Below are 13,078 nucleotides of genomic sequence, written 5' to 3' on the forward strand. Positions count from 1 at the left end.
CTGTGACAGCTTTTTCCTTGGTCACAGTGTCTTGTTTAAATTTTATGTTTATCTTCTTTTTTTAGTGGAGGTACCAAGGATTGAACCCAGGACCTTGTGCATGCTAAGCACGTGCTCTACCACTGGGCTGTCCCTGTCCCTCTCCGGGGCACCCTACAACCACCAGCTTAGAAATTATGCTCAACAAAGTATTTGACAAAGAAATTCACTCAAAATGAAAAAGATACCTGCACCCCAATGTTCACAGCAGCACTGTTTACAATAGTTAAGACATGGAAACAACCTAAATGTCCATCAACAGAGGACCTGATAAAGAAGCTGTGGTATGTTTATACAATGGAATACTACTCAGCCATAAAAAGATTAAAATAATGCCATTTGCAGCAACATGAAGGGAGCTTAAGATTGTCATTCTACGTAAAATAAGCCAGAAAAAGAAAAATACAGGATATCACTCATAAGTATAAATCTAAAAACAAGAAGAAAAAGAAAAGAGAACATTAATGATCTTATCTACCAAAGAAACAGACTCACAGACATAGAAAACAATCCTGTGGCTTTGTGGTTACCGGGGAATGGGGCAGGAAAGGATAAATTTGGGTGTTTGAGATTTGCAAATGATAAGCACTATATATAAAAATGAATAAAATAAATTTCTTCTCTATAGCACAGGGAACTATATTTAGTATATTGTAATAACCATTAATGAAAAATAATATAAAAATGAATACATGCATATATGCATGACTGAGAGGTTATGCTGTACACCAGAAATTGATACATTGTAACTGCCTATACTTCATTTAAAAAAGAGAGAGAGAGATCAAATGGGAAGATCAGGAGGGAGCTTGGCTGAGAAGTCCAACTACTTGGGGGCCGTGGCAACTCCTTTCCGTGGGGTTCAGAGTGTGGGGAGAAGTAATTCAGGAGTCAGAGGTTTCCCCTCAAAGGCCTGTGTGCTTTGGCAAACTGAGAAGTTATGGTGACATTATTTTCCCCGAAATGAGGGCACCGAGATTTACTCCCCTGAAACCAGTATGTGAGGCGAGAGACAGCTGGCCAGGGGCCGTGAGAGGAATTTCAGATTTGGGCCCTGAGAACAGTGGGAGCCAGTGGCGGATTTCAGGCAGAGGGACCCCGAGAGCAGCAGGGACTTTTGAACAGCTCTCCGGGCTGCACCCTAATCTTGGTGGATAAGAGGTGGATACAGCAGCCAGTGGATACAGACTGGGCAGCAGGAGGCTCCCGCTGGACCCATGGTGCCCTGAGGCCGCCTGGTGGACGAGGTGGGAAGTGCACCCAGGAGGTCAGTAAAGGGTGGAGAGGGACCCCAAGGCAAGAGCTTCAGCCACGTAGGTGACAGCGCGGGACCAGGGCAGAACTGAGGGGAAGTGAGTGCAGTTTAAGCACAAGGCGTGTCTGGTCCTCGAAGAAACAGAAGGACCTAGTTTGCACTTGGATTTACTGAGGCTGAAGCTACAAACACGGACTCCAGACCCTTTAAGAGAGAGACGGCGGCTGAAGTCTTCAGAGTGGCTGACACCTGAGCGTCCGCGAGCTCTCCGATGTGCCATCCCTCCTGGTTTTACTCCAAAAATAACTCTTTTTTCACATATCCAATTTTCATTCAGAGAATCTCGCCTCTCAGTGCTCCTCCTGTCAGAAAAAAGCAAAAACATCCTCTTTTAACCCAGGATCCTCCCCTGCTGTGTGACCTACCCGTGTCATCTGCTGGGGCCTCCTGCGGGCGGAATCACCCAGCAGGGCGGGGACTGAATGTCTGCTCTGGACGCGCCCTGCAGGCAAGTGCAGCCCCCGCCCTACTCTGCTTGCCCCTGGCAGTCTCTCAGAGAAATTAGCAAGAGGGAGGCAGGGAATGGGGGCCGCAGCACCCCCTCGCTGGAGGAACCTAAAGGAAACGGAACCCCCGTGGAGGCTCAGAACCCCAGCTTATAAAGCAGCTTCGACAAACAGGTCATTTGTAGACCAGAGAGAGGAGCTTGGAACAGATTTAGGCTTTCAAGGGAGGCAGGATGTGGGAAATTCAAACCATGGAGGAGAATTAATGGAGTAAGGTTTGTTTGCAGCTTCCTCTGGCGCCCTCCCTGGGCTGACAAGGGTCTGCGGCCACTAAGACGAGAATTTGTATCCCACCACTAGCCAGAGAAGGGGAGGGTTTGTGGGTTTGCTGCTTCTTAATTGCCTTCAGCTCAATATAATTTTTGTGTCATAAAGGCATATTTTGGGGTGACATATTCTAGTTTCCTTGAAATGCAACTTCCAGATGAATGGTTCTCAAAGGTTGGGGTGCACCAGGGTCACCGGTAGGCTGTCGGTAACAGTGGTTTCTGGGCCCCGTCCCCCACCCCATTATTTCTGAGTCAGTAGGTTGGAGGTGGGGCCCAGGAACCTATATTTTAATAAATGTCTACATGGTCATGATGCTACTGGTCTGGAGAGCATGCTTAGAGACCCCTGTGCAGACCCCTTCTTGCAGAGGTGTCCTCCCTGGCCCTTCTCCACACCTCCCCTTCCCAATTCCTAAAAGTCTTCTTAATAATGTCCTCAGAGACCCAGATGTCCACGCCCACAGAAGAGTTGTCTCAGTTCCTGTTGTAATGCTGCTTCCTGGTCTGGGCAATGTTGGGAGAACATTCTGTGAGTCTGAGGGCTTCTGCACATCCTGTGAGCAGAGGCACTGGCTGCCATTTGGTTCTGCACTATCTTTCCAAGGATGCTTCCTGAGGAGCTGCTTCAGAAGCTGGAGAGTCACCCTGCAGAGCAGAGGGAGGTGTGACTGCTGTACATCATGTTGAAGGCTATGCCTCCCTTTGGGGCAGAGTCTGGGCAGTTTTGCCCACAGCGCAGTGAGGATCCGGATGTCCTGGGCTGGGAGTTCCCGTCTGTGCTGCAAATCCCCTGTGTGCACCGCATCCATCTAGGCTCACCCCACGGATGGAAGGACCCCGGGTACTGAGACTAACATAGAGTTCATGCCACCACTGTGCCACGAGTAAGAAAGTGCTTTGTGTCTTCGGCCAGCATCCATCATACAGGGGCAGGCTAACTTGTCAGCTCAAAAATAAGGTAAATCTCACATCCTTCATAGTTCTTAACACGTACACCCTCATTTGTTTTACATCACACATTTAAAAGCGTTTACTCCACCAGATCTTAGTTTTTCATTATCCTTCATCAATAAAGCCCAACAGAGTGTCACAGAGAAAATATTGGTTCTAGGTCTGGTCTCAGGAGAATAAAAGATGGGAATGAAGGCTCCTGTATCTCACAGCAGGGATGAGCTCAAAGACTAGCGAGGACTGGCCAAGAGGGTGCAGAGGCAGCATAGGGAGCATGGCCGGCTCCATGTGGGGCTCTCTGGACCTCAGCAAGGAGAATGATGGGTATACACGTTGGAGAGGAAGAGAATTCATGAGTCCAGGGGGTGCCTCTAAAAACACAGAAGGGGACGTCAGGGAGGGAAAGGTCTTCTTTAGGGAAGATGCCAGCAGTGAAGTGTAGGGGCGCAGAATTAGAGAACCTCCATCTGCCCCCCCAACACCATCACTGAGCCTGCTGAGCTCGTCACTGGTGGTTAAAACCTTTGAGGGCGCTGATCCACTGACCTAATGCTGACATTTACAGAATAACTGTGTTGTTCCTGATACTGTTTTGTGCCGGATAACATACAAGACTGTTAACCACATCGCAGTGACTTCTGACTTATACTCAATTGTCAGAGAGCTGAGATCGCCCCAAAGCTCAGGCTCGGGCTGCTTCCCTTGCGCAGGGCGTGTCTCTCCTCTTGCCATCAGATAAATGCCCCTTGCATGGAAATGTTATGAATCACAACTTTTTTCTTTTTGGACTTTTGGGAGAGTATTCTCAAATCGGGAATTAGCTGGCCAGTGGGAATAAAATGTATTTTGGCTCTCTCGTGTCCTCGCCTGGTGACCAGGCAAAGAGGGAACGATGGTCTTGCCAAAAAGGCCTGCAGCCTCATGCAGCTTATTTGCTGTGCCAGATGCCTGCCCAAGGACACGGTCACTGAGAAGTTTGTCATTCAAAACACAGTAGAGGCCGCAGCCATCGGGGACGTTTCTGAAGCAAGTGTCTCCACGCCTACGTGCCTCCCAAGCTGTCTGTGGAACTGCACTACTACGTGAGCTGTGCCACGCACAGCAAGGTGGTCAGGAGTCCTCGTGAAGCCCGGAAGGAGCGAACATGCCCACCCAGATTTAGACCTGCAGGTGCCGCCCCACGGCCTCCACCAGAGCCCATGTAAGGAGCTAAGTCCTTAATGACTGAAGAAATCTTGTTCTCTGCAAAACAAAACAACAAAATGGAAATTATACTTAAAAACCAGTATTTTGAAATACTCTTAAGTATTTTGAAAGAGACGGGCTGTTGTGGCCCCAGAGGGGTGACACTCCATCCCGGTGGCCCCGCAGACGTCACCACTCTAACCCTCCCTTTCCACTTTTGTCTATGGGAGGCAAGTCCTCCCACAGTAGAGAATTCTCGTGAAGTTTTCACAGGATGTTTGAGTAAAGCACAGAGCACGCAGTCTAACCTGGTAAAGCACTCAGTAGGCGACACCTCTGATTTGAAACTGAGAGGGCGGAAGAACACTGGAGGGAACGCTGACCTCGCAGAAAGACTGTCCTTCTTCCAGAAACTTCTCTTCCCACCATGGATGCAACACTTTCCATTCAGGCTTCTGCTCATAGTGAAATATGTGTGTGGATGTGGAACAGTTTCTGAGACCCTGAGTTCAGTGAACAGAAGGGGCTGGGCTGGGGTTGGAGGACACCTGTCCTCAGCCGTGGTTTAAAAGAGGGAACGGCCGCTTCCTGTGTGTGCGCGGGCCGCTCCGGGCTGACCAGGAGCTGGGAACGCTCCACCCCGTGGTCCTGGACACGCATTGCTGTGGCCGCAGGGGCTCAACTGCCCAGTGTTATTTTTGATCTAATCGTGTGGGTTTGGTTGTTCAAACGTTTTCCAACAGATGGTACCAGACATTTCGGTGCAGGATCTGCAGGAGGGGGGCAATGTCTGTTCCTGATGAGAAGCAAAGCCTCATCCTCTCTCCGGATGGGAAGGTCATCCACACTGAAACGGGGCAAGGAGGCAAATATGCCCTGCTTTCCTATGTCTCTGCTCCCTGGACGGTCACAGGCCCAGCTGGGATGACACTCATGTCTCTGGCTCCAGGACTCTAACTATGAAGTGAGTGAGAGAGCTCCGGAGGTTGGCTGGGTTGGGGACTAGGTGATAAGCCGATCAGGAGATGATGGGTCTATGAAGAAGATGCGGGCAAAGCACAGGACTGAAGGTCAAGACCCGGCAGCCGTTCCCCTCTGCTGTCAACTGAGAAGAGTCGTCTGTGTCTGACAGACCCCGGATCTCCTGACCCATCAGAATAGTTTGAAAATACACCCGCTCCCAAAGTCCAGATCCAGGTACAGCCCTAAACACGTGACTCCTGCACCTCCCTTACTGCACCCCGCGGGGCAGCCAGCTCCCCCTGACCCTCTACAAAGGGGACAGGCCTGGAAAGGACCCTCCTGACAGGAGTTGTCAAGGGAAACCAGGTCACGTTGGCACATTCTAGGGGACTGGAAGTGGGGTGGGCAGCCTCCAGACTGAAGAGAAGTGGGGCGGGGTCAGAGCTGGACTTGCTCCCAGGGGCTGAAAGCGTCTCCAGCAGGTATGGAGATCTAGACCCTCCAGCGGTCCTTTCATATGAATGGAAGAAAAATGGATCCATCTCTTGAAAACATTTTAACCTACAGAAAGTGTAAAATCAACCTTTCCAAGGTCAATTTGACCCTAGATACTGAAACTTGAGTTCCCAGTCTTCTCACCTCAGAAGACAGAAAAGGCATGACAGTGGAAACCGTGAAACCACGCTGTCCACACAATCTCACAAGGTTACTTGTTTACCAGCTGCCCTGAGTCTTCAGAGGGTTGGCATCATTAGTTGGTGGAGAAGGAGGCAGTGGTGAAGGGGCCATGGTGTCTGTAGGGGTCCATCCCCTGGGATGCTATGGCTCTGCCATCCCCCAAGGGGGAAGCTGACAAATCTTTCTCTGGTCTTAACCCCTGTGTTGCACCGCATACACCAAAGTCCAGGGGGACTGGCGCTTTCTAAATTATGAGTTGGGAGAGGTTTCATTTTGTACTTTGAATAACAGCTCTCATATCAGAGCAAAAATACTTACACCAATACTTTTCGAGGAAAATGTAGGGCTTATTTCTCTACTGGACCCACCTGGGAGACATTTCCCGGTTGGTACTTTTCCTCTATGGTTCATGAGAACATTATGCAAATTAATACAATTAATAACTGTGGGATAATATAATCTCAAGAATTAGATGGTGTTTTGGGTTTTGGTTGTGTATTTGTTTTAACTTGTTTAGAAACAATTGTATTTTCACAGGAAGCTGCAAAGCTAGTGCAGGTGTTTTGTTATTTGCCACCTGGAAGACAGCCATTTTCTGTCTGTCCTCACTGACTATGTTACTTACCAGGCTTATTTTACAGAAATGTTGCAGGAAACAAATGCAAACTGCTTTGGCAGTTCCAAAGCAAAATACATCAAAATTAGAGGGTTTTCCCCGCAAACATCGTCTTTTCAAATTTTCATCAAGGCCCTGGAATTCTAATCCCTGCTGCGCTGAGGCCGCGGGGCGCGCCAGGAACAGAGTCGGCAGACGCTCAGAGGCCACCGCCCTCCAGGCACTGCTGCCCTCCGGCCCTGCGGTTCCTGCCTCACTCCGGGCTTCTCCTGGGTGCGCGTCTCCTCCCAAGGGGCCCCTCCCCGCAGCGCCCTCGTCTCTGGGAGACAATCACGCCGGGAACCTGAACCATCCGCAGCGGCACAACTGTCTCGGGGGCCGGGACTTCGCACAGTTTGTCTTCCGTGTGTCAGGCAGGTCCGGACCTGGGCTCTGTACACTGCCCTGTCTGCGGTCGGGGTTCAGCGGTCCTGGAATAGGAAACTGCTCGTCGTGAGGGTGCAGGGGGCCCGGGATGGACTCACCCAGACCCCGGACCCTCCGCGTGCACGCGGAGCTGGAGATCGGGAAGGGCGGGGGAGTCACACCTCCCTGGGGAGGAAATGGACAGACTCACAGCGCCTTTCAGAGTTCATTTCCCCCATCGGAGAAGATTAAAGTTAAGTGGCGTTGAAAGGATCATGGGAGGATCTCAAATCTGCAGCTGGGATCCTGTTATCACCGGGACAGCGGCCGCCCATCAGCTTGGCCTCATCCCAGGCTGGGTCCTCCCCCCTCCCCCCCCTCAACTCTGAGCAGCACCTCTAAACACTCATCCAATCCACTCTCCGGGGGAGGAGCCACAGCCTTTAGGGCGGGACCCCAATAGCTCCACCCTCCTGGCGGTGTATATATGCTCGGGTCACATCCCCGCCCACACTATTTGGTGGGACAGCAGACTGAGGACCAGGCGTTGGGACACCACCAGAGCCGCACCAGGTAAGCGGAGAGCAGGAGTGGGGAGGTGACAAGGCCAGGGCTCCCTGAGTCCCTGCTCTGGGCCCAGCCTAGGGACCCACCTCCGAGGGATCCACACTCAGGTTTGGCTTCTGCTAAAACCTGTCCTTTATCAGGGTTCCCAGTCCCTCAGCCTGCCTTGTCCTAAGTCACCTAAATGCGTACTGAGAGCACAGATGCCAAGTTCCTGCCCTGTCCTGGGGGCCTGAGGATGAAAATACTTGTGTGTGACAATCCCGCAAAGGCTGGTCTGAAGCTGTGGGATCCCCCTCCAGGATGTCTCAGTCCTGGGAAGTGTGGAGTGTTAACCAAAACCCCAGAAACCCAGACCTCACTGAAATAGAGACGTTTATTGGGGGTCGTTAGGACTGCAGTCCCGGAGACACAGATTCAAAAAGCACTTGAATTGTGTCCCCAGGATACACAATGGGGAAGGCTTATAAAGGCATGAAACCTGCAAGGCTCCATCAGTTGGCTGTCAATAAGTAGGATGGACCTGGCAAGAAGGGTGATGGTTAAACAGAGAAGGACTGGTTGTTGCTCAAATTGATAACACAATTGTGAGGGTGGGGGTGGGGAGGGGTTTGAAACTACAAGGTTGCAGCTAGAGCTGTCAGCAGGTACTGCTTTGTAAACAGCTGGTGGTGTCCTTGAGTTTGATCCAGTTCAGAAAAGTCAGGTTGTTACTGGTGCAGGGATGTGTCTGAAACCACAGCCACATTGGCCACCGGCTCCATTTTGACTTTTAAGGAACTTTAAATCTCATCAGTGTGCAGGTGGGGAGGGACAACGATTAGAGCTCCGGGGGCCGGGGAGGAATTTGGTCTTCCTCCATCTCACCACGCCTGCCTGCAGACAGGCAGAGCAGAAGCAGGTTACCCCAGAGTCACTCAGTCCCTATGGGAGACCCGGAAACCTGGCAGGATTTTAGTGCTCTACAGCTTAGCCAGGGACTGAGGTGATTTTTGGAGATGCAATCATGGCAGACAGCACGGAGGTGACAGCTCTGTGTGGGATGCAGTTTTTCCAAATCTGTAAATCTACAGCAGTCAGAGTGAAAAGAGCTCACGATCCTGTCCTTACTGCTCTGTCACATTTTGTTGGGGAGGTGACCCTCATGCAGCGGGGAAGCTGAGATCTGGAAGAAGTGACAGTGAGCTCTGAGCCGGGCAGCACCGGAGACCTCTGAGGGCTCTGCTGGTACAAAGGCACTGGGGCCAGAGGAGCTGAACATACTACAGGAGGGTAGGAGGGTGAGAGCCTGGTGCTGGGGAAGCTGGAGCTGAGGGAAGGACGGGGTCCTCTAGATGAAACGCAGTCCTGCAGGAGAGCCCTGTGGGAGGGGGTGTGACTAGATCTGGGTGTGGGTGGCAGAAGACTGGAGGGGGCCCAGAGGGTGGTAGTGGGCTGGGCAATCAGAGGCTAGAACACTCTGAAATTCATTTGTCCATCATTCTGGATCAAAATACTGTTTTAAACCAATCAGGCATCAAGATAATTAAATCAATAGACTCCCTCACACCTCCCCGCATCGGCCATGGATACTCAGCGTCCAGCTTTGGGATCACTTCACTGATCTCAGAGGAAAGTCTGGGGAGTTTACCAGGACACATCCTCTGTGGGTGCCCTGAGTTGGCCTCTCAGCTCTTTGAGAATCAGCAGCAGCTTCTAAGGGAAAGTGCCACACATCCTTGTAGAGATTCTGACCTCACAAAGCTTCACTAGCTGGCAGCTCACCAAGGATGTCAGGGAGTAGTTATGTGTATGTGTGTTTCTCAGCTTCAACTCACAATAAAATCCTGATCTCAATCTCATACTGTGCCTGATGTGAAGAGTTTTCTGACCTGGCAGGGTGTCCAGATAAATTTCTTCTAGTCCAAATCAAATCCACTTATGCACACAGTCTGATGTATCTGATATATCCTGTAGTTGAGAACCTTAAGTGAAAAGTAAATTTTTATGTATTATGAATTGAGTGCTGTCAGAAATATCTGTGGTTTAAGCCAAAAAGTAGCAGGTTCTTTTATTAGATTTTTGACAACACTGAAATGATTGAAGCTGAGAATTTTGTCCTTTAACCAGATCCTCTTAGAATCAGGGATGCTATGTGACTTTGCCCAGGTCCACAGATAAGCTGTTGACTGAGGGGGACTCCCCACCCAGGCCTGGGGCTCTCATCCCCAAGCCCACACACATTTCAACTCCCAGGACACCGTCACATCAGCCAGTGGTCCCTGCGGGTGTAAGTGGATCGTGGTGGAGGGGAGGGTCAGCAGATTCTTCAAGGTGGCAGCGAGCTGGTCCCACAACACAGGGCAGCCTTTTCACAGGCAGGATTATTTTTCTCATCCCCAGGAAGGAAAAGGCACTTTCGACTTGTGTCTGCTTTCTGACCCAGAGAGTTGCTGAGAGCAGTGAGTGGCCCAGCTGCTCTGCGATCAGCTGCAGGAAGTGAAGGAAGCCACTCTGGCCACTGCCCGCGCCACCGAGTTCCGACGGCCCTTCGGAGCGCAGCGTCCTGGACAAGGAGTGAGAACCGAGGGTGCGCCTGCTTGTCAGCGCGGAGACCCTGCAGCCCGACCTCTAGAGAAAACCCACCTCGGTGCAGCCCCGATGGCGGTGGCGGCGGCCCTGGCTGGACTCCAGGCAGAAGCCAACTGTCCCGTGTGTCTGGACGGCCTGAGCGACCCCGTCACCATCGACTGTGGGCACAACTTCTGCCGCCGCTGCATCCAGCAGTCCTGGGCTCACCTGGAGGACAGGTTCCCTTGCCCCGTGTGCCGCCACCCGTGCCAGGAGCGGCACGTCAGGAGCAACACCCAGCTGGGCAGGATGATCGACATCGCCAGGCAGCTGGGCGGCCGCAGGAGCAAGAGGAGGAGGCGCGAGGAGCCGCGCCTGTGCGAGCGGCACCACCAGGTCCTGGGCCTCTTCTGCGAGGACGACCTGGAGCTGCTGTGTCCCTTGTGCACGCAGCCCCCTGAGCACCAGGGCCACGTGGTGAGGTCCGTGGGCGAGGCCGCCGCTCACCACCGCAAGAGGCTCGGCAGTTACGTGGAGCCCCTGAAGACGCGGGTGGCCGACGCTCAGAGCCTGGTGGCCGCGCAGGACAGGAAGCTGCTGGAGCTGCGGGAGCAGGTGCAGCGCCAGCGGCGGGAGCTGGCCTTGGAGTTCGGGCAGCTGAACCGGGCTGTGGACCGCGAGCAGGAGGCCGTCCTGGAGAGGCTGGTCCAGGAGGAGCGGGACATCCAGGAGCAGCTGGGCGCCAACGTGGCCGCCTTCTCGGACCACATTTCCACCCTGAAGGGCCTCCTGCAGGAGGTGGCCGAGCGGAGCGTGCTGCCCGGCGTGAGGCTGCTGAGAGGCATCGGGGGCGTCCTGCGCAGGTGCGAGGGCCTGCGGTGCCCCGCCGTCTACTCCTTCCAGCTGCGCCGCGAAGGCTGCAGCCTCCCCCCGCAGCACTCGGCTCTGCGCAAAATCATCCAGACGTTCCGGGAGGACGTGAGCCTGGACCCCGAGACGGCGCACCCCAGCCTGCTGGTGTCCGAGGACAGGAAGTCCGCGACGTTCCTGGGGAGGAAGCGGAGGGCGCCCCGCGGCGCGCGGAGGTTCAGCGCCGAGCCGGCGGTGCTGGGCGCCCAGGGCTTCGCGCGCGGCCGGCGGTACTGGGAGGTGCGGCTGGGCGGGCCGGCGTGGGCGGTGGGCGTCTGCGCGGACCCCGCAGACCCCGCCCCCGGGACGCGCACGGGGCGCCCGGCGGGACCCGGCGGCCGCTGGACGGTGCGGCTGCGCGGCGGGGCGTACGAGGCGCAGGGGCCCGGGGGCGCCGTCCCCCTGGAGCTGAAGGACCGACCCGGCGGGGTGGGCGTGTACCTGGACTACGAGCTGGGCGCCGTGTCCTTCTACAGTGTGGACGACAGGTCTCACCTCCACTCCTTCTCCGCGGCGTTTTCGGAAGTCCTGAAGCCCTACTTCTGCATCAGGAGCGACTCTCTCACAGTCTGCGCGGTGAGAGACTACGGGGGTGATCCCAGCCAACAGGGACCTGCAGATAACTGAAGTGTTTCCAGAACTCTAACGTGGGAGCGTGTGAAACTGTAGTTTCACAGCTGCAATAAACTTGTGAACATTTGCATGTTTCGTCTACCTGCACCTTTACCTGTTTTATAAGCACCTTACGCGTTCCAGGTGGGAGAGAAGACAATTGTGCGGGGACACTTTTCAGTGGGTCTCTTGCTTTTCTGCAAGTGTCGGGAGCGAGGAACTGAGGGCTCCACACTGTTTGCCCGGATGTTTTTATGGGAAACAGCCTTGGAAGATAAGAGGCGGTGTCTCCATCTGGACAGGGAGATTTGTATATTGTCCAGTCTCCCTCCGGGGCAAAAGTCAAGCAGATTTATTGCTTCTTTTTTTTTTTTTAACAGGAGTTGTGTTTTGCTTATTACCAATGGTGCATCTTAATCAAGTCTCACCTGAAATTTGAGATCTTGTCTATCATGTCAAGAAATTATGAGCATTAGATGAGATCACTTATACTTATACGTCTGCCTGGGAGATATTTGACATAGAAAAAGACAGTGTTTTGTCGTATCTGTTACAAAATAATACTTTTTCTTTTCTTTCTTTCTTTCTTTTTTTTTCTTTTGGGAGATTTTTATGTTTTGATTTGTGACAGAGCAAACAGCAAATTGTCCCCACTCCTTCCCATGCATGGGAGATTTATGTCCATGTCTCCGCAGGGTTAACCTGTTGCTACTTTTCTCCCCGCTTCCAACATTTAAACGTATTTCTACTCCATTTCTAATTTTTTCAGTCACATTTCAGCTTTGAGTGTGGCTGATTTTGTTTTTTAATGAAAAGCATGCATGTAAGATTGGATTAACATATAGAGCTACAATTTAAAGGAGAATAGTAAAATGAAAACCCAGGTATAGGTTAGGAAATAAGGGTACGTAGCTCAGCGGCCCTGATGGACTCCATCATAGTATGTCGCTCCCATTTTCCTCAGCCTGAGGCATCCGGTATCTTATTTAATATTAATAATTCCCTTGCTTTTTAAAAAAAAAAAGGTACTTTATTTCTGTCTTACTTGATTATTTTATTTTGGGGGAAGTAATTAGATTTATTTATTTTTGGAGGAGGTACTGGTGATTGAACCGAGGACCTTTTGCATTCTAAGCATGTGCTCTACCACTTGAGCTATACCCTCCTCTGTTTGTTTTTCTTCACAGGTTTATCACATATGCATATCTTCACAGCCAATGAAGTGTATGAAAAGCCGGAGACCAATAGCAAACCTAGCTGAATAATCAAATTTTTTTTCTTACCACAGAATGGAAATGAAAACAAATCATAGGATTATCTCAGTAGATGGCAGAAAAATCATTTGATAAAATTCACCTATCTACAGTTACGGAGGACTGAATGTGTCCCATCCCAAACTATTTGGAGGTGTGATCTTGAAATAGGTAATCAAGGTTAGATGAGGGTGAGGACAAATTTAATATGACTAGTCAGTGATTGTTTTTAAAACAAATTTAGCAAATTAGGAAAAAGTAAC

The 13,078-nt window shown here is 51.8% G+C and overlaps 1 protein-coding gene and 1 pseudogene across 1 annotated transcript; both read left to right on the forward strand.

Annotated features, from left to right (window-relative positions):
* The first annotated feature begins 3,354 nt into the window (after positions 1 to 3,354).
* Positions 3,355 to 4,285, forward strand: LOC141579435 (small ribosomal subunit protein eS26-like; annotated as a pseudogene).
* A 2,751-nt stretch (positions 4,286 to 7,036) lies between these two features.
* On the forward strand, positions 7,037 to 11,577 carry LOC123612347 (tripartite motif-containing protein 75-like). The gene is made up of 2 exons (XM_074375393.1): positions 7,037 to 7,180; positions 9,961 to 11,577. The coding sequence occupies exons 1-2, from the start codon at positions 7,037 to 7,039 to the stop codon at positions 11,575 to 11,577; spliced, it is 1,761 nt and encodes a 586-aa protein (XP_074231494.1).
* Positions 11,578 to 13,078: the final 1,501 nt, after the last annotated feature.

This window comes from Camelus bactrianus, chromosome 2 (genome assembly GCF_048773025.1).
Source record: "Camelus bactrianus isolate YW-2024 breed Bactrian camel chromosome 2, ASM4877302v1, whole genome shotgun sequence".
Taxonomy (NCBI): domain Eukaryota; kingdom Metazoa; phylum Chordata; class Mammalia; order Artiodactyla; family Camelidae; genus Camelus; species Camelus bactrianus.

What these genes read in the sequence shown, in the direction of transcription:
- LOC123612347 (XM_074375393.1), top strand. Translation starts at nt 7,037, where the DNA reads ATGGACTCACCCAGACCCCGGACCCTCCGCGTGCACGCGGAGCTGGAG. An exon ending in CCCCATCGGAGAAGATTAAA is followed by an intron (nt 7,181 to 9,960) that starts GTTAAGTGGCGT and finishes CTCTGCGATCAG; the next exon opens with CTGCAGGAAGTGAAGGAAGC.